At 39.0% G+C, this 26721-nt stretch overlaps 1 protein-coding gene across 2 annotated transcripts; it reads right to left on the bottom strand.

Annotated features, from left to right (window-relative positions):
• Window positions 1-918: 918 nt before the first annotated feature.
• On the bottom strand, window positions 919-10797 carry LOC108124146 (uncharacterized). 2 transcript variants are annotated; one of them, XM_070279990.1, is made up of 5 exons: window positions 10639-10797; window positions 8445-9039; window positions 2606-2754; window positions 2281-2361; window positions 919-2209 (listed from the first exon to the last, which is right to left on the bottom strand). In XM_070279990.1, the coding sequence occupies exons 2-5, from the start codon at window positions 8818-8820 to the stop codon at window positions 2081-2083; spliced, it is 735 nt and encodes a 244-aa protein (XP_070136091.1). In that variant the 5' UTR covers window positions 8821-9039; window positions 10639-10797; the 3' UTR covers window positions 919-2080. The 2 variants fall into 2 exon arrangements, with proteins under 2 accessions (XP_070136091.1, XP_043065956.1); XM_043210021.2 differs by having other exon boundaries at window positions 8445-9015.
• Between the last annotated feature and the right edge of the window lie 15924 nt (window positions 10798-26721).

Below are 26721 nucleotides of genomic sequence, written 5' to 3'. Positions count from 1 at the left end.
AACACAAAAATATTACTTGTATTATTCTCTAAATAGTTACCGTTAGATATACTTATCGTTATTAGTTATTAATTAAAGCCAATTTGCATTTGTCAATCGATTCTATGTTAAAAATGTTAAGCGCGCTTTTCGATCTGTTCTTTGTTTTATTTTCCTTTTTAATTAAAATTTGTCATTTCCTTATCAGATACTTGGATTGATGTATATATATATGTATATATATATTTGTTTTATATCTGTTATGGATCAGTTTTGTATATGTATATACTTGTATGTGTGCGGGTGTATATACGCTTGCATAATTGGTCAGATGTTGTGGCAAATTGAATTGTACATTCAGTTAATTAGTTATTTTCATTCCCCATTTGATTTTTCTACTTGATTTTCAATAGTTTTTTACTGGCTTACATATTGATGTATATCGATTTATTTGTAATCGTTAATTTCTGTTTGTTGCAATCGATTATTATTTACACTTTTTAGTTTTAAAGCAAACAAAATTTCACAGCCGTACTCCTCTTTTTCCTCTCGGATTTTATATTCCCGCATTTAATATATGATTTTTTCTCAGTTTTTTTTTTGTAGTGATTTGGAGAAAAATGTATATCGATATTCTATCGATTATAATCGCTTCTATTTGACTTGAGTTTTAGAGTTTGGTTTGCTGGTCCTGCTATATCTCTAGAATTAAGTTCTACGTTTTCTTTTCAAAGGGTTTCTATATAGAAAGAGACGGAGATGGCTTCAGAGTCTTTTTAGCCTAAATTTGAAACGAGATCTATTCCTAAACATATATATATATTTCATATATCGTATATATCTATTTAAGCTTTCGCTTTTTTTTTGCTGATTATGCAATCGATTTATTCAGAAAAATGTTCGATAAATTAAAAACTTATCCAGCGATAAAACAAAATATTATTTTAGGGTTACCTTGGGCACAATTTATTATAATTTTTTAACAAATCATAGATGTTTAGTTAGCTAGTTTTTAATTATTTGTTTAATCTTGATTACATTACCTACTTGATATATAGAATTTGATTCAATATGATTGAGGTTTGTGATGTGAAAGTGAGCTTTTGATGTGCCTTGTGTGTATTTTTTACTTTATGTATTTTTATTTTTTTTAGCCTACGATAAAATTAGCACCAATGCAGGAGATAATAGTTGGAATATTTGGAAAAAATGTTGCCAAGATATGTGTAATTTACTACAGTTTCCAAAAATCGCGATTTTCTAATGAATTTTCTTTTTATTTCTAAACCTTTTTTTTTGTTAATATTTTTTCTAATGTGATATGCGAAAAAATGTGATGTAGTGAGGTGAGTTTTAATTGAAAACAAAAATCGAAATATTTCAATTTTCTGATTAACTTAACTTAAAAAAAAAACCATTTACTTAATTTTCTATCAGAAGTTTCCTTCGTTTAGTTAGTTAATCACTAATCAACAAGTTTTTTTTTGATCCAATACACAGAGCTATATACCCTTATGTACAATATTTGCTTACATGGATTTCTATGTCCTTAAATATACATATATTTATATGTTTTTTTTTAATATTTAATTTTTTATAGAGTCTTAGAAGCTAGAGACTGTCTTATACGTTTGCTTGATGAGTTTCTTCTGGTTTCTTGGTGTTGCTTAATTTTTATTTCTATTTATTATTTAATTATATATTTTTCTGCTGGCTCTATCGATTCGGTATCGGATTCGGATCACATTGAAAGTATTCGAAAATGTTTTTGAAATTGCTTTTTGGGGCATTTTTTGTTTTTGTCTTTTAAATATATATATTTTTTCATTTAAAACATTATCATTTCGCATTTTGAAATTATTATTATTGTTCCTATATAAGTCTGAGGGGATATAAGTGAAAACCTATGACTTTTTGCTTCTTTCTTTAAAAAAAAATTTAAACAATAACTAACTGCAAAATCGCCTTGCTTTTAGTTTATTACACTGTAATAATTTTTGTTTAGTTTTGTTTTTCATTTGAGAGTTTCTACGTGCTTTAGGAGCAACAACAAAAATTAAGGTTATTGATTATCCAACTCTGGCTATTGTTTTATTTGGAGTTATAAATTCAAAAAGCTATTGCCCAGAAATCCGAACATTATGGTGGAAACGGCCAGCGGTGTCGCGAGTCGCACATTCGAGGCTGTACTGTTGCCGGCCAATATTTCCGCTCTCTTCCGCATGCGTTCCTATTAATTAAGAATTTATTTTAAATATTCATTTAGTACATTTTAGTATTTTTTATTAAAACTATAAATACCTGATACAATTTATCTTCGCCGGGCGGATCCAGGCACTCGAATTCGCAGCAACGCTCGCCAACCCGGAAGTTTTTGCAAAACTATTTAATGAAATTGTTAAATATTAATAATAAATTAAACTTATTTTTATGGAAAAATTAATAAAGGATTTTTAAGTTTTAATTTAGTTTAACACTACGAATGCCTTTCGTCACTTACGTAAACAACTGTCTACAGTGGAACAAACACCTTTTCTCTTGTTTTAACTAACTACACTATTTTTTTTTTTAAATTAATTCTTATAAAATATAGTTTTAGAATATATTAGGATATGGTATAACTTACATAGGGCGGATCACAGTAGATGGCCTTGCACCAGAGTGGCTCGGAGTGGTAACAAACACACAGGCTACAGACCCCGGGACCTGGAACATAGAGCATTCCGTGGTTCACCTTGTTGCCCTGAAAGTCAACGCAATCCTCCTCCAGAGCAGCTGCAAAACCGATCGAATAACATAATCACTTTTTTGAAAAATATATAAATATATGTATTTATTTATATAAATATCAAGTCGATGCTCCACTTTAATCCGGCTAGTCCGGCGCTTGATCCCTATCAAATCGTATGACTTTTGGGGTCAAACCGAATCAAAATCTAGTCTAGAGCCAGATAATACGTGTTCAGCTTGGTTGTATCACCCAAGGTTAGATTTTTGATTCAGACTCTCTTGAACTATATATTTTTTTTATTCTGTTAGTTTTAATGAATGAAATTTTGAATTCAACCTGAAAAGGAAAACAATTATGTTTTAAATTATATTTTAAGAAGCCAAAAGTATCTTTGAATCTGTAAGATATATGGGGTCAGTGGGAAGTGTTTCAAAAGCTTTTCAAGAAAGCTCTACAACCTAACGGCACACAAAAATGTTGCAAGTGACGTAGGTTGCAGGTTCGAAGGAGGCACATCCACATCCGAACGGATACGGACACGAAATACGGATGCGGTTTGGGTGCGAGCTTTAATGGGTCGCGTGCTGCACGCCAAGAAATAGAAATACTAGAAATACTAGAAAAAAAACCGGAATTAGACACCAAGAATTAAAGAAAAATATAAAAAAAAAACTTATGAGCTTAATAAATAATTGGAAACCATAAAGAAATCAATAATTAAAATTATTTTAATATATTCAAAAGTAAAGTAATGAAACAATAATCTTTTAAAATCAACTAATATTATCTGTACTTTCTGAATTGAATAAAGAGTTGGGAATTATAAATACATTTTGAGAGAAAACAGATTAAAAAAACATATTTGTTCGAAAAAATTAGAAAAAAAGGGAACTAAAGAACTTGAAACATTACTTAAAATATTACAAATGAATTAAAATATAATTTTTATAAAAATTTTATTCCAAAATCGTTTAAATAACTATATCTTTCTCTCAGTGCATTTTAGGCACATTACTTTCGTCGCCTTTCTTTTGAAGTTTTTTTTTCTTTTAGCCAAAAAAAAAAAGGAGAAAAAAAACGGCTGACAGTGTAAAAGTGGGCGCGGCGCCATTTGGGCGGATGCTGCAGTTGTTTGTCCACTTTGTTTGTTTGCTTTTCCTTGCAACGCCTTAACCCCCGACACTCTATCTCCCCCCCGTCACTCCACCCCCGTTAAAGCCACCTCCTTTGTCCATTTTTCCATTTTCCATGTCGCCATGTCTCTCTGGCTTTTCCGCCATTTCCCCACGATTTTCCGCCATTGCGGTTATTATTCGCACGTGCACGTGCTTTTCGTGTGCCGGTTTTCGCCTCAACTCCCCCTCTGCTCTCTCTCTCTCTCTCTGCCTTTTCTCTACTACTTTCTCTACTTTCTAGTCTGTCTGCACTCCTCACTCCCCCTCCCTATTTTGGCTTCTTGAGTTCTTAGCCTTCTTGCTGCATTTTCTTTTTTTTTTTTAAGATCGCTGAATAATTAAAAGCAAGCGTTCAACTTTCGTGCGCCAGCTGTCGCCCAAACAATTTAGCTCTGTCCTGGGTCAAAGTTTAGCAGGCCACGCCTCCGTTCTCTGCCCTCCTCTGTGGCACCTGCCTTGCCGTCGCTTTTCTCACGGCCCTCACCTCAGACCTACCCCTCAGGCTGCCTCCATCTCCCTTCTCTTTCCAATTTAACGTTCGTCCTTCCCTACACTGTAATTTATTTTTGATATTTATCTCTGATAATGAAATTCTAATAATTTCTTATTCTACTTTTTGCTATTTCTAATATTTTATTTTTTAATTTAAATAAAATTTATCGGTTTCTTTAATTTCTCTCTGTGTAAATTGCATTTCATAGCCTCAGCCTCTGAAGAAGAGGTCGCATTATTTTACAATTATGTTTATTACTTTTTAATGCCCGGCGCTTTTCATTTCCACCTGAACCGAGTTTGGACTGACATGGGTGGCGGCCCAAAAGGGGGCAGGGATCGGCAGTAGGAGGTTTTTTCATTTTCAAAGGGGGGGGGGACGGCTGGGAGGCTGGGGTCTAAGGAAGTTTCATTTCCAGGGCCACAGCTCACTTATAAATAGCTTTTGTTGTGACATTTCACAAGGTGCCTGCCTGCCTCTCTCCACTTCCTCACTTTGGTAAAAAATTAAAAATAAAAATGGAGAATATATCATTTATTTTTAAGCTTGTTAACTCAACTGAAAGGAATTTAAATTTATAAATAAAATGCCAACGAAATCAATTTTGGAACCAAAATTCCCATATCCTTTGTTCTACATATTTTCAGATGAAAATCAATTTTAAATTAAATTGAAATCAATTGAAAAAGTTGAACAAAATCACTTAATTAGGGTTGCAAGTTAATTAAAGAGAATGAGGTCTCTATAGCCAACAATTTATTCTCAATGGCCATTCAATTCGGTTTTTAATTTAGGAAAATACTCGTATATTTTGGCCTTTTGATTGCAATTTTATGTCATTTATTCTGCCATTCTATTTTTGTTTTTTGCCACAAAGGTTAAAAATAGTTTGAATCGGCAATGATTTCTTTGAAAATCTCACCCCTTACTACCTTGATGACCTTTTGGGAATTGAATTTCATAAAACTCATCACATCCATTTATCATATCGATTATTAATTGAGGTCTAAAAAATATACAAAGGTCCTTGATTAACTTGACATTTGAGTTTCCATTTCATTTTTTTTTTTGCGGAAGAGCAGGAAGTATGAAATATTAAATAATATGCATTGCCAATGTTGCAGCCTTGTTTCGAAACAGTTCATAAATGCTTAAGCATGGAAAAGCATGCGGGAAGTACGTAGGAAAACTGGCAGGGTCACGGCAGCACCGTTGAGTGAGTGCAGCCATCAAGTTTTCCACTTTTGCTGCCTGCTTTTGTGGCTCTCTTTCGCCACTCTATCCCTGAGCTACTTGTGTTTTCATACACTGAGAGAAAATACTGAGGGGTGTCACAATTAAATAGATGGAGCATTGAATATAAAAGATTTAAGCACTCTTTTGAGATAAGTCTGACAAAATATATATTTAAACCTATGAAGTGTTCATTAAGCTCCCATTTTTTTCTAATTATTCAATTATTTTTGGTTTAATTCTAGGTGTATGACTAACGGAAGCAAAGATTATAAAACCATTTTGAAAGCTTTGGTCGCCACTTTCACCTGCCTTTCACTTTTGTCACCTGCTCTTAGGCTCTTTCTTCTATTTCTATGTGACAACGTGTCGTATGCGTAATGTAAGCTAAAGACTTGAGAACGTGTGCGGCTTAGTAATTAGAAAAGGCCAGGAAAATTCTATAAATTTTAAAGCATGTTTGAGTTAATGTTTTTTTTTAAGAAAAGGTTTTCTCGTGTTTTTTTTAAGAGGTTTCCTAAAAAAATCATAACAGATAGCTGGCAATTTTGAAGCCAGTTTGAACAGTACAAAAAAAGGTACTTTTATTTGACTTTTCCTTTTCCTTAATTATTAATTAAAGTAAAATAGGAAAATAAAGCCAGCTGCATAACTCCTTATAGAGTTAAATGCTAAATGCCCCTAATATTTAAAAACACTTTTCTGGCTGTTAGCCTGGCCCACAGCTATTGTACTTTGAGGGCAAAAAAAAATGGGGTTAACAAGCGGGTAATGAGGGGCATGGCTTGGCAAATGCCCTTGTGGTGATTTGATTGACCGTAATCACCGCCTGCCGCCTGCCGCCGTCACCACCCACCGCCTGTCACCACACTTGCCACTCAACGGTCGATGGATTGCACCACCGCCTCTTCAAAAAAAGAGGATAAATAGAAAAAAAAAAGACCAAACAGCAGGCAGGCACACTGTAATTAGCTAAAACGCAACGTTTTGGCCATCGATCGGCGCACTTTATGTAAGCCGTGTTCTTAGCTTGTGGCTTTAACCCTCTAAAGCCCTTTGTGCAATTAATTAACCCCACTATAGTCACCAAGATTGATGACGAGAGGAGGCCCTCTACACACACATATCGTTCGATATTCATCTCAAGAGTTGTATCATCTGCCTCATTCAAGTTCACACTTTACATGTTCCACTTTTGTTCCGCTATTCCACTATTCTTCTATTCTTATACACTCTATTCATCTATTGTGCTTTGTGTTCTAACAAATTCAAATTTGAAAAGGGGGGCCTGGGGGGCTGGTGGATGGTCGGTCGGGTTTATGGGACGTTGCATGTGCAAAGTCAAGGTTGTTGCCAACTTACTAACAAACTCAAACTGCTCAATAGAAAATTTACACCCAGAGAAAATAGTAAGTAGTTTTTTTTAAAAGGAATATAAATAATTAAATAGGTGGAATATAGTTGAGAAATTTTTGTCCAAGTATATTCTTTAAAACTATAACTTTTCTAGTATTTTTTTCAACTACGTAGTGCTGAAAGTTTAGGAAATAAAAAAAACCTTAAAAATTTGAATAAAAATCCCCTTAAACAATATTTTTGCCAGTGCATTTTAACCCTATTTCTTTTCTGTAACAATCTCAAGACTTTTCTCATTCCTTTAGGCCATTGTTTATGACTCGACGACTCCAACTGGCACATAAAAGCAAAACAGAATCATCAAATTTGATTGAGTAGCAAGGCAAGGTAATGTGAGCGAAGTACAGTAAAACACCCCCACTAACAATCCTTTCATACATTTCTTTTAGTCTATAAATCGTTTGGGGGATTTTCTTGGTTAGACTTGCCTATAATAGTCAGATTTATGACCGACTCACCGGCGCCTTTTTCAATGGAGTGTGGGCTTCCTACTTTTCCTGCAACCTTCGATGTATGCAAATTGCGCAAAAAAAAAAAGAAAAAGAATAATATTAGAGCCCCGGACAGGCTGACATTGTTATGGGAAAATTTCTGACAGTTTCGGTGAGTGCTTATATCCATGTGTGTGTGTGTGTGTGTGGCAGAAAATTAATTTTCCGTCAAAGGTAATGGAACGCAAATGTTATTCTGGATAATCGCGTCATTCGATGGCATTATAACTGATTCGATTAAGGGGATGACAGCAAACTAAAAAAGGAAAAGTGATTGGTAAGAGCAGCAATAGATGGCTAACGATGAGATGCAAATGAATGGCAATCATGGGGGCTAATAGCAATTAGAGTGGACCTCCTTGAAATGGGAAGTAATTACAGTAGAGTACTTCATTTAAGAGGCCTACAAGGTTATCTATAAATTATATAATTGCAAGCTCTGTTCTAATTTTTATTATTTTTCTATTTAATATTTATTTGTACAATTTTTTTCCCCTATATTTCTTCCTTTTAAAATAAATTATCTAATTTCTACGACATCCAACATGTCGTATACGTAATATTGTCTCTGCCTATAACTCATACGCCCTGTTGTCTAAGTGTTTCTTACAAATATTAGCAAGAGCCTTACTTATGATTTATTATAAGTTAAAATCATCATATCCCCTTTTACTTAAAGCTAGCCTATGGGGCGTATGAGTAATTATTTTCCTATATATTACTCATACGCACTGTTGCCACTATTTTAAATTGAAAATTATATAAAATTTAGAAATATTTAGAAGGTTCACCCAAAAAAAAAACAAGAAAAACAATTTACAATTTCCTTTTGGCCAATTTAGATTCAGAGTTTTTCTTTTTCGGTTTTGGCCCATTTGAGATTTGTTGGCTTTATGGTTTTTGGGCAAGAATCGAATGCTAATTACCTGAATAGGGCCAGAGGCAGCCCAGAAGGCAGAGGACCAACAGCAGCCGGGCGACATCGGACGTCATCGTTGTTGGCAGCCACGCCCCCGGCCTTAGGCCATTTGTGACGCCCGTTTTCGAAAGGCACTGCAAGTGGGCCAGAAGTGTGCAGAATCGTTGACGTCGCCATGTCGTGTCGTTTCCATTGATTGTTGTTGCAACATCAGTTCTTAATGTTTTTGTTGCTGTTGTGTCTTGTTGTGTTGCAATTGTTATTACTTGTTGTTGTTGTTGTTGTTGTTGTATTTTGATTGGTGTTGGTAAGATTGTTGTCGTTGCAGCCGCTGTTGTTATTTTTGTTGGGTTTTTGGGGCGCCACTTTGCTGCTTTTGTCATTGTCAGGCGTTGATTTTGAACTTGGCGGCGGCGACAACAATTGTGGGAGCTTCAAAATTGCCACAAAAATATATATATATATATATATATATATCTGTATATCTATCTGTTTATATATATTGCTTATACTTGAGCTTTTTTTCTTTCAGTGCTCTTTGCTGCTGTTGCCACTTCTTCGCGTTCTCTGTCCTTGCACTATTGGTTGGCATAAGAGTGTGGCTTCGTATTTAGAAAGGTAATAGATTATTGGAAATATTATTAGTATTATTTTCAATAGATCTTTTTTTATTAAATTCTGAGAATATATAGAAGATTTTAAGATGTTCGAATTACTCAATACTTAGGTTTTCTTTCAAGATATTAAAGGGTTTTTAAACCATTGTTGTTGCATTTTAATAAATTTCAATTTCAATAAATTTAAGCTTTTAACAAGTTACATATTTTATACTGAAGATTAATTATATATCAAGATTTAAAATCAATAACAGAACATTTTCAAGACAATTTCTTTAATAAAAGTAAGTCATATTTTCATGATTTATATTTTAAATTTGAGAAAAATACTTATATGTGTTTAATTAACTGAATATTTATTTTCTTTTAATTTCTTTATAGTATTATTTTACTTTTTATTATTTTTAAAACCTTAAGTAATTCTTGAATGGTCCTTAAGGATCAAAGTGTAACCAAACCCTCTGTGGTTTTGTAGGAAAAGTTTTAAGAGAATTTTTGTCGACAGATAGTTTTATTTTTTTGGCAGCACCTCTCCTCCTATATGTGTGTGTGTGTGTGTTTATTTTACTGTTATTTTATTTTAAAGGGGGTGGGTGGGAATCAGCTGCTTGGCGATTCCGTGTTTGGCATTCGAAACGCTTGTTTACAACAGATACGTTGTAGTTTCTGCATTTCTTTTTGGCCAGATTGTCTTGCAGATGCGGATGAGCAGATTTTTGGCTCAAAGCAGTTGCCAAAAAAGCACACACAAGCAAAGCAAACACACACACGCACTCACACCCACACATAGCAGGGGTGCTGTCTTTAATTTGAATTTTGTAAATTATTGGCCAAAAGTTGGACCAAGTTGGAATTTCCCTTTTATGCCGCTTTATGGATTTTCCTTTTCAAACACACACACACAAGCAAAGTCTCACACAAACAAACAAAAACACACACACACACAGACACAGCCAGATGTAAAGGGCACACGCATACGCGCATTGATTTTCCCTAGGATTCCTTTACCGTTTTTCCTATAATTTTGTTGTATTTTTTTTGGCTTTATTTTGTCATTCAAGGCTCTCTTGCTACTTACAACTTCACGTAAAATGTTGAACTTTTTTTTGACACCAACCAGCAAAAAAAAATGGTAGTTACTTTCACACGCAAGCACTAGATATACTTGAAAATAAAATAATAATAACAAAAAAAAAAAGAAAACCAAGGAAAAACCAAACAAAAACACACAGAAATTACACCGAACACGTTGCCGTTAAAATTCAAAGCAGAAACTTTTTGGGTGATTTTCCCCAAACACTCTCTCTTTGTGCCACTCACGCTCTCTGCCTCTTACTTTGGGTCACTCTCGCTCTGTGTCCTTTGTCCTTTTTACTTCAGAATTTTATTTCAATTTTTTTTTTCTTTTTTTTTTGGTCGAACATCACCAATGTTTGCTTTCTGCTGTTTGTTGTTGACTTTTCTGCTGCTGCAGCAGATTGCAAGTAACACCAACACCAACAACAACAAACGAAAAGGACAAAGATAGAACTTGCTTGCAACCAACAACAACAACAACAAAAAAAAGAGGAAATGTAAACAAACCCGAAAGGATCTCAGTCTAAGTCCGTTTATAGATTGCAGTTCTGGGCTTTTTTGTATGTTTTTTGTTTTTTTGTTTGTTCGGTTACTACTGCCGCTTCCGATTTCGTTTCCGATCCGGGTCCGGATCATCCGAGAGTCGAGAGCCAACTGTCGCGGCTGAGGCTGTGTTGCAACTGATTTTCTTGCGGAATGTTTCGGCGCAACAGCAATATTAACGGCCACATTGCCGCACAACGTGTTGCAAGCTTTGGCTCGAAACGCAAACTTTCTAACTGTAAACTTAAAAGCTTGGGGAAAGCTCAGAGGTTCTATGCTCAGATCCTGGCATTAAAAAACTTTAATGCAGTAAAGCCACCCAAAGCTTTTAATTAAAAACAAGAAAGCAAAGCTAACTTCGGGCGGAGCCGAAGTTTATATACCCTTGCAGCTATAACCGGATATATATCGCAAACATCGGATATAGTTGGCCGATCCTTATGATTACATCATAATAAAACCAATTAATTACAATAAAGAATCTAAAAAAAAGTCCCAAGCTTCTATCTTCAAAAATTCGAAAGTTGATATTTCTACCAAATACCATTTCCGATCGTTCAGTTATATGTCAGCTATAAGATATAGTCAACCGATCGTTATGAAATTTGGTAGATCGGATTGACTGACCAAAAATAGAATGTGTACCAAGTGCCAGCTTTCTATCTTCAAAAACACGAATGTTGGGTCATTTCCGATCGTTCAGTTATATGGCAGCTATAGGATATAGTCGGCCGATCCTAATGAAATTTTGTAGGTCGGATTAACTGGCCAAAAATATAATCTGTACCAAGTTCCAGCTTTCTATCTTCAAAAACACGAAAGTTGGGTCATTTCCGATCGTTCAGTTATATGGCAGCTATAAGATATAGTCGGCCGATCCTTATGAAATTTGGCATGTCGTATTATTTTGCCAAAAATAGCTCTCATGTCAAATTTGAACTCTCTAACTCTAAAAACACCAAAGTTATACCATTTCCGATCAATCAGTTATATGGCAGCTATAGGATATAGTCGGCCGATCCCGGCCGTTCCGACTTATATACTGCGTGCAAAGGAAAGAAGGGTGTGTGCAAAGTTTCAAGACGATAGCTTTAAAACTGAGAGACTAGTTTGCGTAGAAACAGACAGACGGACAGACGGACAGACGGACAGACGGACATGCTCATATCAACTCAGGAGGTGATCCTGATCAAGAATATATATACTTTATAGGGTCGGAGATGTCTCCTTCACTGCGTTGCACACTTTTGGACAAAATTATAATACCCTCTGCAAGGGTATAAAACGTTAAAATATATATTTATAAATTAAAAGCCCTATTAAAGCTTATCTAGCATAAGAATGTTCCTTTGATGCTGAAAAAGCTCTCAGACCAAGGGGCGTATACGTGATCTTCTTTCATCGTTCAGCGAAATCGTTAATTTTTACAGCGGTACCCCTAGGAAAAAATTGGAAACATTTTAAAATCATATTTCAGCAATGTTTTAAATGAAAAAAGTTCCTTCTGGGTTTACTGATTACAAAATGGTACTTTATTTTGAGATCGGATACAAATTGGCAGAGCTATGGACATCGGAAGGGGCAAAAATGGAGAAATTTTTAGCGAAAAGTTATTTTTAAATTTTAAAAAAACTTTTGATGCAGAATGAAATCGAGCCAAAATTTTTTTTTGAGGATTTTAGGAATCCTTGGATGCAGATCGACGGCGAAAGGATCCCTGATTCCTAAATGGCATCCCTTTTTAGGATCCTCTGCGAAATAGTCAAGATATTCGCCAAAAACTGAGGAAAACCCGAATTCCCACTTTTCCAAGGGGAACCCCTAGGATTTTTGCGAAAAATCGAGCCAAAATTTTTTTTTGAGGATTTTAGGAATATTTGGATGCAGATCGACGGCGAAAGGATCCCTGATTCCTAAATGGCATCCCTTTTTAGGATCCTCTGCGAAATTGCCAAGATATTCGCCAAAAACTGAGGAAAACCCGAATTCGCACTTTTCCAAGGGGAACCCCTAGGATTTTTGCCAAAAATCGGGGCAAAATTTTTTTTTGAGGATTTTAGGAATCTTTGGATGCAGATCGACGGCGAAAGGATCCCTGATTCCTAAATGGCATCCCTTTTTAGGATCCTCTGCGAAATAGCCAAGATATTCGCCAAAAACTGAGGAAAACCCGAATTCCCACTTTTCCAAGGGGAACCCCTAGGATTTTTGCGAAAAATCGAGCAAAAATTTTTTTTTGAGGATTTTAGGAATATTTGGATGCAGATCGACGGCGAAAGGATCCCTGATTCCTAAATGGCATCCCTTTTTAGGATCCTCTGCGAAATTGCCAAGATATTCGCCAAAAACTGAGGAAAACCCGAATTCGCACTTTTCCAAGGGGAACCCCTAGGATTTTTGCCAAAAATAGGGGCAAAATTTTTTTTTGAGGATTTTAGGAATCCTTGGATGCAGATCGACGGCGAAAGGATCCCTGATTCCTAAATGGCATCCCTTTTTAGGATCCTCTGCGAAATAGCCAAGATATTCGCCAAAAACTGAGGAAAACCCGAATTCGCACTTTTCCAAGGGGAACCCCTAGGATTTTTGCCAAAAATCGGGGCAAAACTTTTTTTTGAGGATTTTAGGAATCCTTGGATGCAGATCGACGGCGAAAGGATCCCTGATTCCTAAATGGCATCCCTTTTTAGGATCCTCTGCGAAATAGCCAAGATATTCGCCAAAAACTGAGGAACACCCGAATTCGCACTTTTCCAAGGGGAACCCCTAGGATTTTTGCCAAAAATCGGGGCAAAATTTTTTTTGGAGGATTTTAGGAATCTTTGGATGCAGATCGACGGCGAAAGGATCCCTGATTCCTAAATGGCATCCCTTTTTAGGATCCTCTGCGAAATTGCCAAGATATTCGCCAAAAACTGAGGAAAACCCGAATTCGCACTTTTCCAAGGGGAACCCCTAGGATTTTTGCCAAAAATCGAGCCAAAATTTTTTTTTGAGGATTTTAGGAATCCTTGGATGCAGATCGACGGCGAAAGGATCCCTGATTCCTAAATGGCATCCCTTTTTAGGATCCTCTGCGAAATAGCCAAGATATTCGCCAAAAACTGAGGAAAACCCGAATTCCCACTTTTCCAAGGGGAACCCCTAGGATTTTTGCCAAAAATCGAGCCAAAATTTTTTTTTGAGGATTTTAGGAATATTTGGATGCAGATCGACGGCGAAAGGATCCCTGATTCCTTAATGGCATCCCTTTTCACGATCCGATGCAAAATAGTCAAGATATTCGCCAAAAACTGAGGAAAACCCGAATTCGCACTTTTCCAAGGGGAACCCCTAGGATTTTTGCCAAAAATCGGGGCAAAACTTTTTTTTGAGGATTTTAGGAATCTTTGGATGCAGATCGACGGCGAAAGGATCCCTGATTCCTAAATGGCATCCCTTTTTAGGATCCTCTGCGAAATTGCCAAGATATTCGCCAAAAACTGAGGAAAACCCGAATTCGCACTTTTCCAAGGGGAACCCCTAGGATTTTTGCCAAAAATCGAGCCAAAATTTTTTTTTGAGGATTTTAGGAATCCTTGGATGCAGATCGACGGCGAAAGGATCCCTGATTCCTAAATGGCATCCCTTTTTAGGATCCTCTGCGAAATAGCCAAGATATTCGCCAAAAACTGAGGAAAACCCGAATTCCCACTTTTCCCAGGGGAACCCCTAGGATTTTCGCGAAAAATCGAGCCAAAATTTTTTTTTGAGGATTTTAGGAATATTTGGATGCAGATCGACGGCGAAAGGATCCCTGATTCCTAAATGGCATCCCTTTTTAGGATCCTCTGCGAAATAGCCAAGATATTCGCCAAAAACTGAGGAAAACCCGAATTCCCACTTTTCCAAGGGGAACCCCTAGGATTTTTGCGAAAAATCGAGCCAAAATTTTTTTTTGAGGATTTTAGGAATATTTGGATGCAGATCGACGGCGAAAGGATCCCTGATTCCTAAATGGCATCCCTTTTTAGGATCCTCTGCGAAATTGCCAAGATATTCGCCAAAAACTGAGGAAAACCCGAATTCGCACTTTTCCAAGGGGAACCCCTAGGATTTTTGCCAAAAATCGAGCCAAAATTTTTTTTTTGAGGATTTTAGGAATCCTTGGATGCAGATCGACGGCGAAAGGATCCCTGATTCCTAAATGGCATCCCTTTTTAGGATCCTCTGCGAAATAGCCAAGATATTCGCCAAAAACTGAGGAAAACCCGAATTCCCACTTTTCCAAGGGGAACCCCTAGGATTTTTGCGAAAAATCGAGCCAAAATTTTTTTTTGAGGATTTTAGGAATATTTGGATGCAGATCGACGGCGAAAGGATCCCTGATTCCTAAATGGCATCCCTTTTTAGGATCCTCTGCGAAATTGCCAAGATATTCGCCAAAAACTGAGGAAAACCCGAATTCGCACTTTTCCAAGGGGAACCCCTAGGATTTTTGCCAAAAATCGAGCCAAAATTTTTTTTTTGAGGATTTTAGGAATCCTTGGATGCAGATCGACGGCGAAAGGATCCCTGATTCCTAAATGGCATCCCTTTTTAGGATCCTCTGCGAAATAGCCAAGATATTCGCCAAAAACTGAGGAAAACCCGAATTCCCACTTTTCCAAGGGGAACCCCTAGGATTTTTGCGAAAAATCGAGCCAAAATTTTTTTTTGAGGATTTTAGGAATCCTTGGATGCAGATCGACGGCGAAAGGATCCCTGATTCCTAAATGGCATCCCTTTTTAGGATCCTCTGCGAAATTGCCAAGATATTCGCCAAAAACTGAGGAAAACCCGAATTCGCACTTTTCCAAGGGGAACCCCTAGGATTTTTGCCAAAAATAGGGGCAAAATTTTTTTTTGAGGATTTTAGGAATCCTTGGATGCAGATCGACGGCGAAAGGATCCCTGATTCCTAAATGGCATCCCTTTTTAGGATCCTCTGCGAAATTGCCAAGATATTCGCCAAAAACTGAGGAAAACCCGAATTCGCACTTTTCCAAGGGGAACCCCTAGGATTTTTGCGAAAAATCGAGCCAAAATTTTTTTTTGAGGATTTTAGGAATATTTGGATGCAGATCGACGGCGAAAGGATCCCTGATTCCTAAATGGCATCCCTTTTTAGGATCCTCTGCGAAATTGCCAAGATATTCGCCAAAAACTGAGGAAAACCCGAATTCGCACTTTTCCAAGGGGAACCCCTAGGATTTTTGCCAAAAATCGAGCCAAAATTTTTTTTTGAGGATTTTAGGAATCCTTGGATGCAGATCGACGGCGAAAGGATCCCTGATTCCTAAATGGCATCCCTTTTTAGGATCCTCTGCGAAATTGCCAAGATATTCGCCAAAAACTGAGGAAAACCCGAATTCGCACTTTTCCAAGGGGAACCCCTAGGATTTTTGCCAAAAATCGAGCCAAAATTTTTTTTTGAGGATTTTAGGAATCCTTGGATGCAGATCGACGGCGAAAGGATCCCTGATTCCTAAATGGCATCCCTTTTTAGGATCCTCTGCGAAATTGCCAAGATATTCGCCAAAAACTGAGGAAAACCCGAATTCGCACTTTTCCAAGGGGAACCCCTAGGATTTTTGCCAAAAATAGGGGCAAAATTTTTTTTTGAGGATTTTAGGAATCCTTGGATGCAGATCGACGGCGAAAGGATCCCTGATTCCTAAATGGCATCCCTTTTTAGGATCCTCTGCGAAATTGCCAAGATATTCGCCAAAAACTGAGGAAAACCCGAATTCGCACTTTTCCAAGGGGAACCCCTAGGATTTTTGCCAAAAATCGAGCCAAAATTTTTTTTTTGAGGATTTTAGGAATCCTTGGATGCAGATCGACGGCGAAAGGATCCCTGATTCCTAAATGGCATCCCTTTTTAGGATCCTCTGCGAAATAGCCAAGATATTCGCCAAAAACTGAGGAAAACCCGAATTCCCACTTTTCCAAGGGGAACCCCTAGGATTTTTGCGAAAAATCGAGCCAAAATTTTTTTTTGAGGATTTTAGGAATCCTTGGATGCAGATCGACGGCGAAAGGATCCCTGATTCCTAAATGGCATCCCTTTTTAGGATCCTCTGCGAAATTGCCAAGATATTCGCCAAAAACTGAGGAAAACCCGAATTCGCACTTTTCCAAGGGGAACCCCTAGGATTTTTGCCAAAAATAGGGGCAAAATTTTTTTTTGAGGATTTTAGGAATCCTTGGATGCAGATCGACGGCGAAAGGATCCCTGATTCCTAAATGGCATCCCTTTTTAGGATCCTCTGCGAAATTGCCAAGATATTCGCCAAAAACTGAGGAAAACCCGAATTCGCACTTTTCCAAGGGGAACCCCTAGGATTTTTGCGAAAAATCGAGCCAAAATTTTTTTTTGAGGATTTTAGGAATATTTGGATGCAGATCGACGGCGAAAGGATCCCTGATTCCTAAATGGCATCCCTTTTTAGGATCCTCTGCGAAATTGCCAAGATATTCGCCAAAAACTGAGGAAAACCCGAATTCGCACTTTTCCAAGGGGAACCCCTAGGATTTTTGCCAAAAATCGAGCCAAAATTTTTTTTTGAGGATTTTAGGAATCCTTGGATGCAGATCGACGGCGAAAGGATCCCTGATTCCTAAATGGCATCCCTTTTTAGGATCCTCTGCGAAATAGCCAAGATATTCGCCAAAAACTGAGGAAAACCCGAATTCCCACTTTTCCAAGGGGAACCCCTAGGATTTTTGCGAAAAATCGAGCCAAAATTTTTTTTTGAGGATTTTAGGAATCCTTGGATGCAGATCGACGGCGAAAGGATCCCTGATTCCTAAATGGCATCCCTTTTTAGGATCCTCTGCGAAATTGCCAAGATATTCGCCAAAAACTGAGGAAAACCCGAATTCGCACTTTTCCAAGGGGAACCCCTAGGATTTTTGCCAAAAATAGGGGCAAAATTTTTTTTTGAGGATTTTAGGAATCCTTGGATGCAGATCGACGGCGAAAGGATCCCTGATTCCTAAATGGCATCCCTTTTTAGGATCCTCTGCGAAATTGCCAAGATATTCGCCAAAAACTGAGGAAAACCCGAATTCGCACTTTTCCAAGGGGAACCCCTAGGATTTTTGCGAAAAATCGAGCCAAAATTTTTTTTTGAGGATTTTAGGAATATTTGGATGCAGATCGACGGCGAAAGGATCCCTGATTCCTAAATGGCATCCCTTTTTAGGATCCTCTGCGAAATTGCCAAGATATTCGCCAAAAACTGAGGAAAACCCGAATTCGCACTTTTCCAAGGGGAACCCCTAGGATTTTTGCCAAAAATCGAGCCAAAATTTTTTTTTGAGGATTTTAGGAATCCTTGGATGCAGATCGACGGCGAAAGGATCCCTGATTCCTAAATGGCATCCCTTTTTAGGATCCTCTGCGAAATTGCCAAGATATTCGCCAAAAACTGAGGAAAACCCGAATTCGCACTTTTCCAAGGGGAACCCCTAGGATTTTTGCCAAAAATCGAGCCAAAATTTTTTTTTGAGGATTTTAGGAATCCTTGGATGCAGATCGACGGCGAAAGGATCCCTGATTCCTAAATGGCATCCCTTTTTAGGATCCTCTGCGAAATTGCCAAGATATTCGCCAAAAACTGAGGAAAACCCGAATTCGCACTTTTCCAAGGGGAACCCCTAGGATTTTTGCCAAAAATAGGGGCAAAATTTTTTTTTGAGGATTTTAGGAATCCTTGGATGCAGATCGACGGCGAAAGGATCCCTGATTCCTAAATGGCATCCCTTTTTAGGATCCTCTGCGAAATTGCCAAGATATTCGCCAAAAACTGAGGAAAACCCGAATTCGCACTTTTCCAAGGGGAACCCCTAGGATTTTTGCCAAAAATCGAGCCAAAATTTTTTTTTGAGGATTTTAGGAATCCTTGGATGCAGATCGACGGCGAAAGGATCCCTGATTCCTAAATGGCATCCCTTTTTAGGATCCTCTGCGAAATAGCCAAGATATTCGCCAAAAACTGAGGAAAACCCGAATTCGCACTTTTCCAAGGGGAACCCCTAGGATTTTTGCCAAAAATCGAGCCAAAATTTTTTTTTGAGGATTTTAGGAATCCTTGGATGCAGATCGACGGCGAAAGGATCCCTGATTCCTTAATGGCATCCCTTTTCACGATCCGATGCAAAATAGTCAAGATATTCGCCAAAAACTGAGGAAAACCCGAATTCGCACTTTTCCAAGGGGAACCCCTAGGATTTTTGCCAAAAATCGGGGCAAAATTTTTTTTGGAGGATTTTAGGAATCTTTGGATGCAGATCGACGGCGAAAGGATCCCTGATTCCTAAATGGCATCCCTTTTTAGGATCCTCTGCGAAATAGCCAAGATATTCGCCAAAAACTGAGGAAAACCCGAATTCCCACTTTTCCCAGGGGAACCCCTAGGATTTTCGCGAAAAATCGAGCCAAAATTTTTTTTTGAGGATTTTAGGAATATTTGGATGCAGATCGACGGCGAAAGGATCCCTGATTCCTAAATGGCATCCCTTTTTAGGATCCTCTGCGAAATAGCCAAGATATTCGCCAAAAACTGAGGAAAACCCGAATTCCCACTTTTCCAAGGGGAACCCCTAGGATTTTTGCGAAAAATCGAGCCAAAATTTTTTTTTGAGGATTTTAGGAATATTTGGATGCAGATCGACGGCGAAAGGATCCCTGATTCCTAAATGGCATCCCTTTTTAGGATCCTCTGCGAAATTGCCAAGATATTCGCCAAAAACTGAGGAAAACCCGAATTCGCACTTTTCCAAGGGGAACCCCTAGGATTTTTGCCAAAAATCGGGGCAAAATTTTTTTTTTAAGGATTTTAGGAATCCTTGGATGCAGATGGACGGCGAAAGGATCCCTGATTCCTAAATGGCATCCCTTTTTAGGATCCTCTGCGAAATAGCCAAGATATTCGCCAAAAACTGAGGAAAACCCGAATTCCCACTTTTCCCAGGGGAACCCCTAGGATTTTCGCGAAAAATCGAGCCAAAATTTTTTTTTGAGGATTTTAGGAATCCTTGGATGCAGATCGACGGCGAAAGGTTCCGTGATTCCTTAGTTGCATCCCTTTTCACGATCCGATGCAAAATAGTCAAGATATTCGCCAAAAACTGAGGAAAACCCGAATTCGCACTTTTCCAAGGGGAACCCCTAGGATTTTTGCCAAAAATCGGGGCAAAATTTTTTTTGGAGGATTTTAGGAATCTTTGGATGCAGATCGACGGCGAAAGGATCCCTGATTCCTAAATGGCATCCCTTTTTAGGATCCTCTGCGAAATTGCCAAGATATTCGCCAAAAACTGAGGAAAACCCGAATTCGCACTTTTCCAAGGGGAACCCCTAGAATTTTTGCCAAAAATAGGGGCAAAATTTTTTTTTGAGGATTTTAGGAATCCTTGGATGCAGATCGACGGCGAAAGGATCCCCGATTCCTTAATGGCATCCCTTTTCACGATCCGATGCACAATAGTCAAGATATTCGCCAAAAACTGAGGAAAACCCGAATTCGTAAATCGGGGAAAAAATTTTTTTTGAGGATTTTAGGAATACTTGGATGCAGATCGACGGCGAAAGGATCCCTGATTCCTAAATGGCATCCCTTTTTAGGATCCTCTGCGAAATAGCCAAGATATTCGCCAAAAACTGAGGAAAACCCGAATTAGCACTTTTCCAAGGGGAACCCCTAGGATTTTTGCCAAAAATCGAGCCAAAATTTTTTTTTGAGGATTTTAGGAATCCTTGGATGCAGATCGACGGCGAAAGGATCGATTTTTGGCAAAAATCCTAGGGGTTCCCCTTGGAAAAGTGCGAATTCGGGTTTTCCTCAGTTTTTGGCGAATATCTTGGCTATTTCGCAGAGGATCCTTAAAAGGGATGCCATTTAGGAATCAGGGATCCTTTCGCCGTCGATCTGCATCCAAGGATTCCTAAAATCCTTAAAAAAAAAATTTTGCCCCGATTTTTGGCAAAAATCCTAGGGGTTCCCCTTGGAAAAGTGCGAATTCGGGTTTTCCTCAGTTTTTGGCGAATATCTTGACTATTTCGCATCGGATCGTGAAAAGGGATGCCATTAAGGAATCAGGGATCCTTTCGCCGTCGATCTGCATCCAAGGATTCCTAAGATCCTCAAAAAAAAATTTTGGCTCGATTTTTGGCAAAAATCCTAGGGGTTCCCCTTGGAAAAGTGCGAATTCGGGTTTTCCTCAGTTTTTGGCGAATATCTTGGCTATTTCGCAGAGGATCCTAAAAAGGGATGCCATTTAGGAATCAGGGATCCTTTCGCCGTCCATCTGCATCCAAGGATTCCTAAAATCCTCAAAAAAAAATGTTGGCTCGATTTTTGGCAAAAATCCTAGGGGTTCCCCGTGGAAAAGTGCGAATTCGGGTTTTCCTCAGTTTTTGGCGAATATCTTGACTATTTCGCAGAGGATCCTAAAAAGGGATGCCATTTAGGAATCAGGGATCCTTTCGCCGTCGATCTGCAGGATTCCTAAAATCCTCAAAAAAAAATGTTGGCTCGATTTTTGGCAAAAATCCTAGGGGTTCCCCTTGGAAAAGTGCGAATTCGGGTTTTCCTCAGTTTTTGGCGAATATCTTGGCTATTTCGCAGAGGATCCTAAAAAGGGATGCCATTTAGGAATCAGGGATCCTTTCGCCGTCGATCTGCATCCAAGGATTACCAAAATCCTCAAAAAAAAATTTTGGCTCGATTTTTGGCAAAAATCCTAGGGGTTCCCCTTGGAAAAGTGCGAATTCGGGCTTTCCTCAGTTTTTGGCGAATATCTTGACTATTTCGCATCGGATCGTGAAAAGGGATGCCATTTAGGAATCAGGGATCCTTTCGCCGTCGATCTGCAGGATTCCTAAAATCCTCAAAAAAAAATTTTGGCTCGATTTTTGGCAAAAATCCTAGGGGTTCCCCTTGGAAAAGTGCGAATTCGGGTTTTCCTCAGTTTTTGGCGAATATCTTGACTATTTCGCAGAGGATCCTAAAAAGGGATGCCATTTAGGAATCAGGGATCCTTTCGCCGTCGATCTGCATCCAAGGATTCCTAAAATCCTCAAAAAAAAATTTTGGCTCGATTTTTGGCAAAAATCCTAGGGGTTCCCCTTGGAAAAGTGCGAATTCGGGTTTTCCTCAGTTTTTGGCGAATATCTTGGCTATTTCGCAGAGGATCCTAAAAAGGGATGCCATTTAGGAATCAGGGATCCTTTCGCCGTCGATCTGCATCCAAGGATTACCAAAATCCTCAAAAAAAAATTTTGGCTCGATTTTTGGCAAAAATCCTAGGGGTTCCCCTTGGAAAAGTGCGAATTCGGGTTTTCCTCAGTTTTTGGCGAATATCTTGGCTATTTCGCAGAGGATCCTAAAAAGGGATGCCATTTAGGAATCAGGGATCCTTTCGCCGTCGATCTGCATCCAAGGATTCCTAAAATCCTCAAAAAAAAATTTTGCCCCGATTTTTGGCAAAAATCCTAGGGGTTCCCCTTGGAAAAGTGCGAATTCGGGTTTTCCTCAGTTTTTGGCGAATATCTTGGCTATTTCGCAGAGGATCCTAAAAAGGGATGCCATTTAGGAATCAGGGATCCTTTCGCCGTCGATCTGCATCCAAGGATTACCAAAATCCTCAAAAAAAAATTTTGGCTCGATTTTTGGCAAAAATCCTAGGGGTTCCCCTTGGAAAAGTGCGAATTCGGGTTTTCCTCAGTTTTTGGCGAATATCTTGGCTATTTCGCAGAGGATCCTAAAAAGGGATGCCATTTAGGAATCAGGGATCCTTTCGCCGTCGATCTGCATCCAAGGATTCCTAAAATCCTCAAAAAAAAATTTTGGCTCGATTTTTGGCAAAAATCCTAGGGGTTCCCCTTGGAAAAGTGCGAATTCGGGTTTTCCTCAGTTTTTGGCGAATATCTTGGCTATTTCGCAGAGGATCCTAAAAAGGGATGCCATTTAGGAATCAGGGATCCTTTCGCCGTCGATCTGCATCCAAGGATTACCAAAATCCTCAAAAAAAAATTTTGGCTCGATTTTTGGCAAAAATCCTAGGGGTTCCCCTTGGAAAAGTGCGAATTCGGGTTTTCCTCAGTTTTTGGCGAATATCTTGGCAATTTCGCAGAGGATCCTAAAAAGGGATGCCATTTAGGAATCAGGGATCCTTTCGCCGTCGATCTGCATCCAAGGATTACCAAAATCCTCAAAAAAAAATTTTGGCTCGATTTTTGGCAAAAATCCTAGGGGTTCCCCTTGGAAAAGTGCGAATTCGGGTTTTCCTCAGTTTTTGGCGAATATCTTGACTATTTCGCAGAGGATCCTAAAAAGGGATGCCATTTAGGAATCAGGGATCCTTTCGCCGTCCATCTGCATCCAAGGATTCCTAAAATCCTCAAAAAAAAATGTTGGCTCGATTTTTGGCAAAAATCCTAGGGGTTCCCCTTGGAAAAGTGCGAATTCGGGTTTTCCTCAGTTTTTGGCGAATATCTTGGCTATTTCGCAGAGGATCCTAAAAAGGGATGCCATTTAGGAATCAGGGATCCTTTCGCCGTCGATCTGCATCCAAGGATTACCAAAATCCTCAAAAAAAAATGTTGGCTCGATTTTTGGCAAAAATCCTAGGGGTTCCCCTTGGAAAAGTGCGAATTCGGGCTTTCCTCAGTTTTTGACGAATATCTTGACTATTTCGCATCGGATCGTGAAAAGGGATGCCATTTAGGAATCAGGGATCCTTTCGCCGTCGATCTGCAGGATTCCTAAAATCCTCAAAAAAAAATGTTGGCTCGATTTTTGGCAAAAATCCTAGGGGTTCCCCTTGGAAAAGTGCGAATTCGGGCTTTCCTCAGTTTTTGGCGAATATCTTGACTATTTCGCAGAGGATCCTTAAAAGGGATGCCATTTAGGAATCAGGGATCCTTTCGCCGTCGATCTGCATCCAAAGATTCCTAAAATCCTCAAAAAAAAATTTTGCCCCGATTTTTGGCAAAAATCCTAGGGGTTCCCCTTGGAAAAGTGCGAATTCGGGTTTTCTTTAGTTTTTGGCGAATATCTTGGCTATTTCGCAGAGGATCCTAAAAAGGGATGCCATTTAGGAATCAGGCATCCTTTCGCCGTCGATCTGCATCCAAGGATTCCTAAAATCCTCAAAAAAAAATTTTGCCCCGATTTTTGGCAAAAATCCTAGGGGTTCCCCTTGGAAAAGTGCGAATTCGGGTTTTCCTCAGTTTTTGGCGAATATCTTGGCAATTTCGCAGAGGATCCTAAAAAGGGATGCCATTTAGAAATCAGGGATCCTTTCGCCGTCGATCTGCATCAAAAGATTCCTAAAATCCTCAAAAAAAAATTTTGCCCCGATTTTTGGTAAAAATCCTAGGGGTTCCCCTTGGAAAAGTGCGAATTCGGGTTTTCCTCAGTTTTTGGCGAATATCTTGGCAATTTCGCAGAGGATCCTAAAAAGGGATGCCATTTAGGAATCAGGGATCCTTTCGCCGTCGATCTGCATCCAAATATTCCTAAAATCCTCCAAAAAAAATTTTGCCCCGATTTTTGGTAAAAATCCTAGGGGTTCCCCTTGGAAAAGTGCGAATTCGGGTTTTCCTCAGTTTTTGGCGAATATCTTGGCTATTTCGCAGAGGATCCTAAAAAGGGATGCCATTTAGGAATCAGGGACCCTTTCGCCGTCGATCTGCATCCAAGGATTCCTAAAATCCTCAAAAAAAAATTTTGGCTCGATTTTTGGCAAAAATCCTAGGGGATTTTTGGGAATCCAAGGGGATCCAAGGGTTCCCCTTGGAAAAGTGCGAATTCGGGCTTTCCTCAGTTTTTGGCGAATATCTTGACTATTTCGCATCGGATCGCGAAAAGGGATGCCATTTAGGAATCAGGGATCCTTTCGCCGTGGATCTGCATCCAAAGATTCCTAAAATCCTCCAAAAAAAATTTTGCCCCGATTTTTGGAAAAAATCCTAGGGGTTCCCCTTGGAAAAGTGCGAATTCGGGTTTTCCTCAGTTTTTGGCGAATATCTTGGCTATTTCGCAGAGGATCCTAAAACGGGATGCCATTTAGGAACCAGGGATCCTTTCGCCGTCGATCTGCATCCAAGGATTCCTAAAATCCTCAAAAAAAAAATTTTGGCTCGATTTTTGGCAAAAATCCTAGGGGTTCCCCTTGGAAAAGTGCGAATTCGGGATTTCCTCAGTTTTTGGCGAATATCTTGGCTATTTCGCAGAGGATCCTAAAAAAGGGATGCCATTTAGGAATCAGGGATCCTTTCGCCGTCGATCTGCATCCAAATATTCCTAAAATCCTCAAAAAAAAATTTTGGCTCGATTTTTCGCAAAAATCCTAGGGGTTCCCCCTTGGAAAAGTGCGAATTCGGGTTTTCCTCAGTTTTTGGCGAATATCTTGGCAATTTCGCAGAGGATCCTAAAAAGGGATGCCATTTAGGAATCAGGGATCCTTTCGCCGTCGATCTGCATCCAAGGATTCCTAAAATCCTCAAAAAAAAATTTTGGCTCGATTTTTGGCAAAAATCCTAGGGGTTCCCCTTGGAAAAGTGCGAATTCGGGTTTTCCTCAGTTTTTGGCGAATATCTTGACTATTTTGCATCGGATCGTGAAAAGGGATGCCATTAAGGAATCAGGGATCCTTTCGCCGTCGATCTGCATCCAAGGATTCCTAAAATCCTCAAAAAAAAATTTTGGCTCGATTTTTGGCAAAAATCCTAGGGGTTCCCCTTGGAAAAGTGCGAATTCGGGTTTTCCTCAGTTTTTGGCGAATATCTTGGCTATTTCGCAGAGGATCCTAAAAAGGGATGCAATTTAGGAATCAGGGATCCTTTCGCCGTCGATCTGCATCCAAGGATTACCAAAATCCTCAAAAAAAAATTTTGGCTCGATTTTTGGCAAAAATCCTAGGGGTTCCCCTTGGAAAAGTGCGAATTCGGGTTTTCCTCAGTTTTTGGCGAATATCTTGACTATTTCGCATCGGATCGTGAAAAGGGATGCCATTAAGGAATCAGGGATCCTTTCGCCGTCGATCTGCATCCAAGGATTCCTAAAATCCTCAAAAAAAAATTTTGGCTCGATTTTTGGCAAAAATCCTAGGGGTTTCCCTTGGAAAAGTGCGAATTCGGGTTTTCCTCAGTTTTTGGCGAATATCTTGGCTATTTCGCAGAGGATCCTAAAAAGGGATGCCATTTAGGAATCAGGGATCCTTTCGCCGTCGATCTGCATCCAAGGATTACCAAAATCCTTAAAAAAAAAATTTTGCCCCGATTTTTGGCAAAAATCCTAGGGGTTCCCCTTGGAAAAGTGCGAATTCGGGTTTTCCTCAGTTTTTGGCGAATATCTTGACTATTTCGCAGAGGATCCTAAAAAGGGATGCCATTTAGGAATCAGGGATCCTTTCGCCGTCCATCTGCATCCAAGGATTCCTAAAATCCTCAAAAAAAAATGTTGGCTCGATTTTTGGCAAAAATCCTAGGGGTTCCCCTTGGAAAAGTGCGAATTCGGGTTTTCCTCAGTTTTTGGCGAATATCTTGGCTATTTCGCAGAGGATCCTAAAAAGGGATGCCATTTAGGAATCAGGGATCCTTTCGCCGTCGATCTGCATCCAAGGATTACCAAAATCCTCAAAAAAAAATGTTGGCTCGATTTTTGGCAAAAATCCTAGGGGTTCCCCTTGGAAAAGTGCGAATTCGGGCTTTCCTCAGTTTTTGACGAATATCTTGACTATTTCGCATCGGATCGTGAAAAGGGATGCCATTTAGGAATCAGGGATCCTTTCGCCGTCGATCTGCAGGATTCCTAAAATCCTCAAAAAAAAATGTTGGCTCGATTTTTGGCAAAAATCCTAGGGGTTCCCCTTGGAAAAGTGCGAATTCGGGCTTTCCTCAGTTTTTGGCGAATATCTTGACTATTTCGCAGAGGATCCTTAAAAGGGATGCCATTTAGGAATCAGGGATCCTTTCGCCGTCGATCTGCATCCAAAGATTCCTAAAATCCTCAA

Source organism: Drosophila bipectinata, chromosome XL, assembly GCF_030179905.1.
Source record: "Drosophila bipectinata strain 14024-0381.07 chromosome XL, DbipHiC1v2, whole genome shotgun sequence".
Classification (NCBI taxonomy): Eukaryota; Metazoa; Arthropoda; class Insecta; order Diptera; family Drosophilidae; genus Drosophila; species Drosophila bipectinata.
Note: the sequence above shows the minus strand (reverse complement) of the source record. Positions and strands in the feature narration are given on the sequence as shown.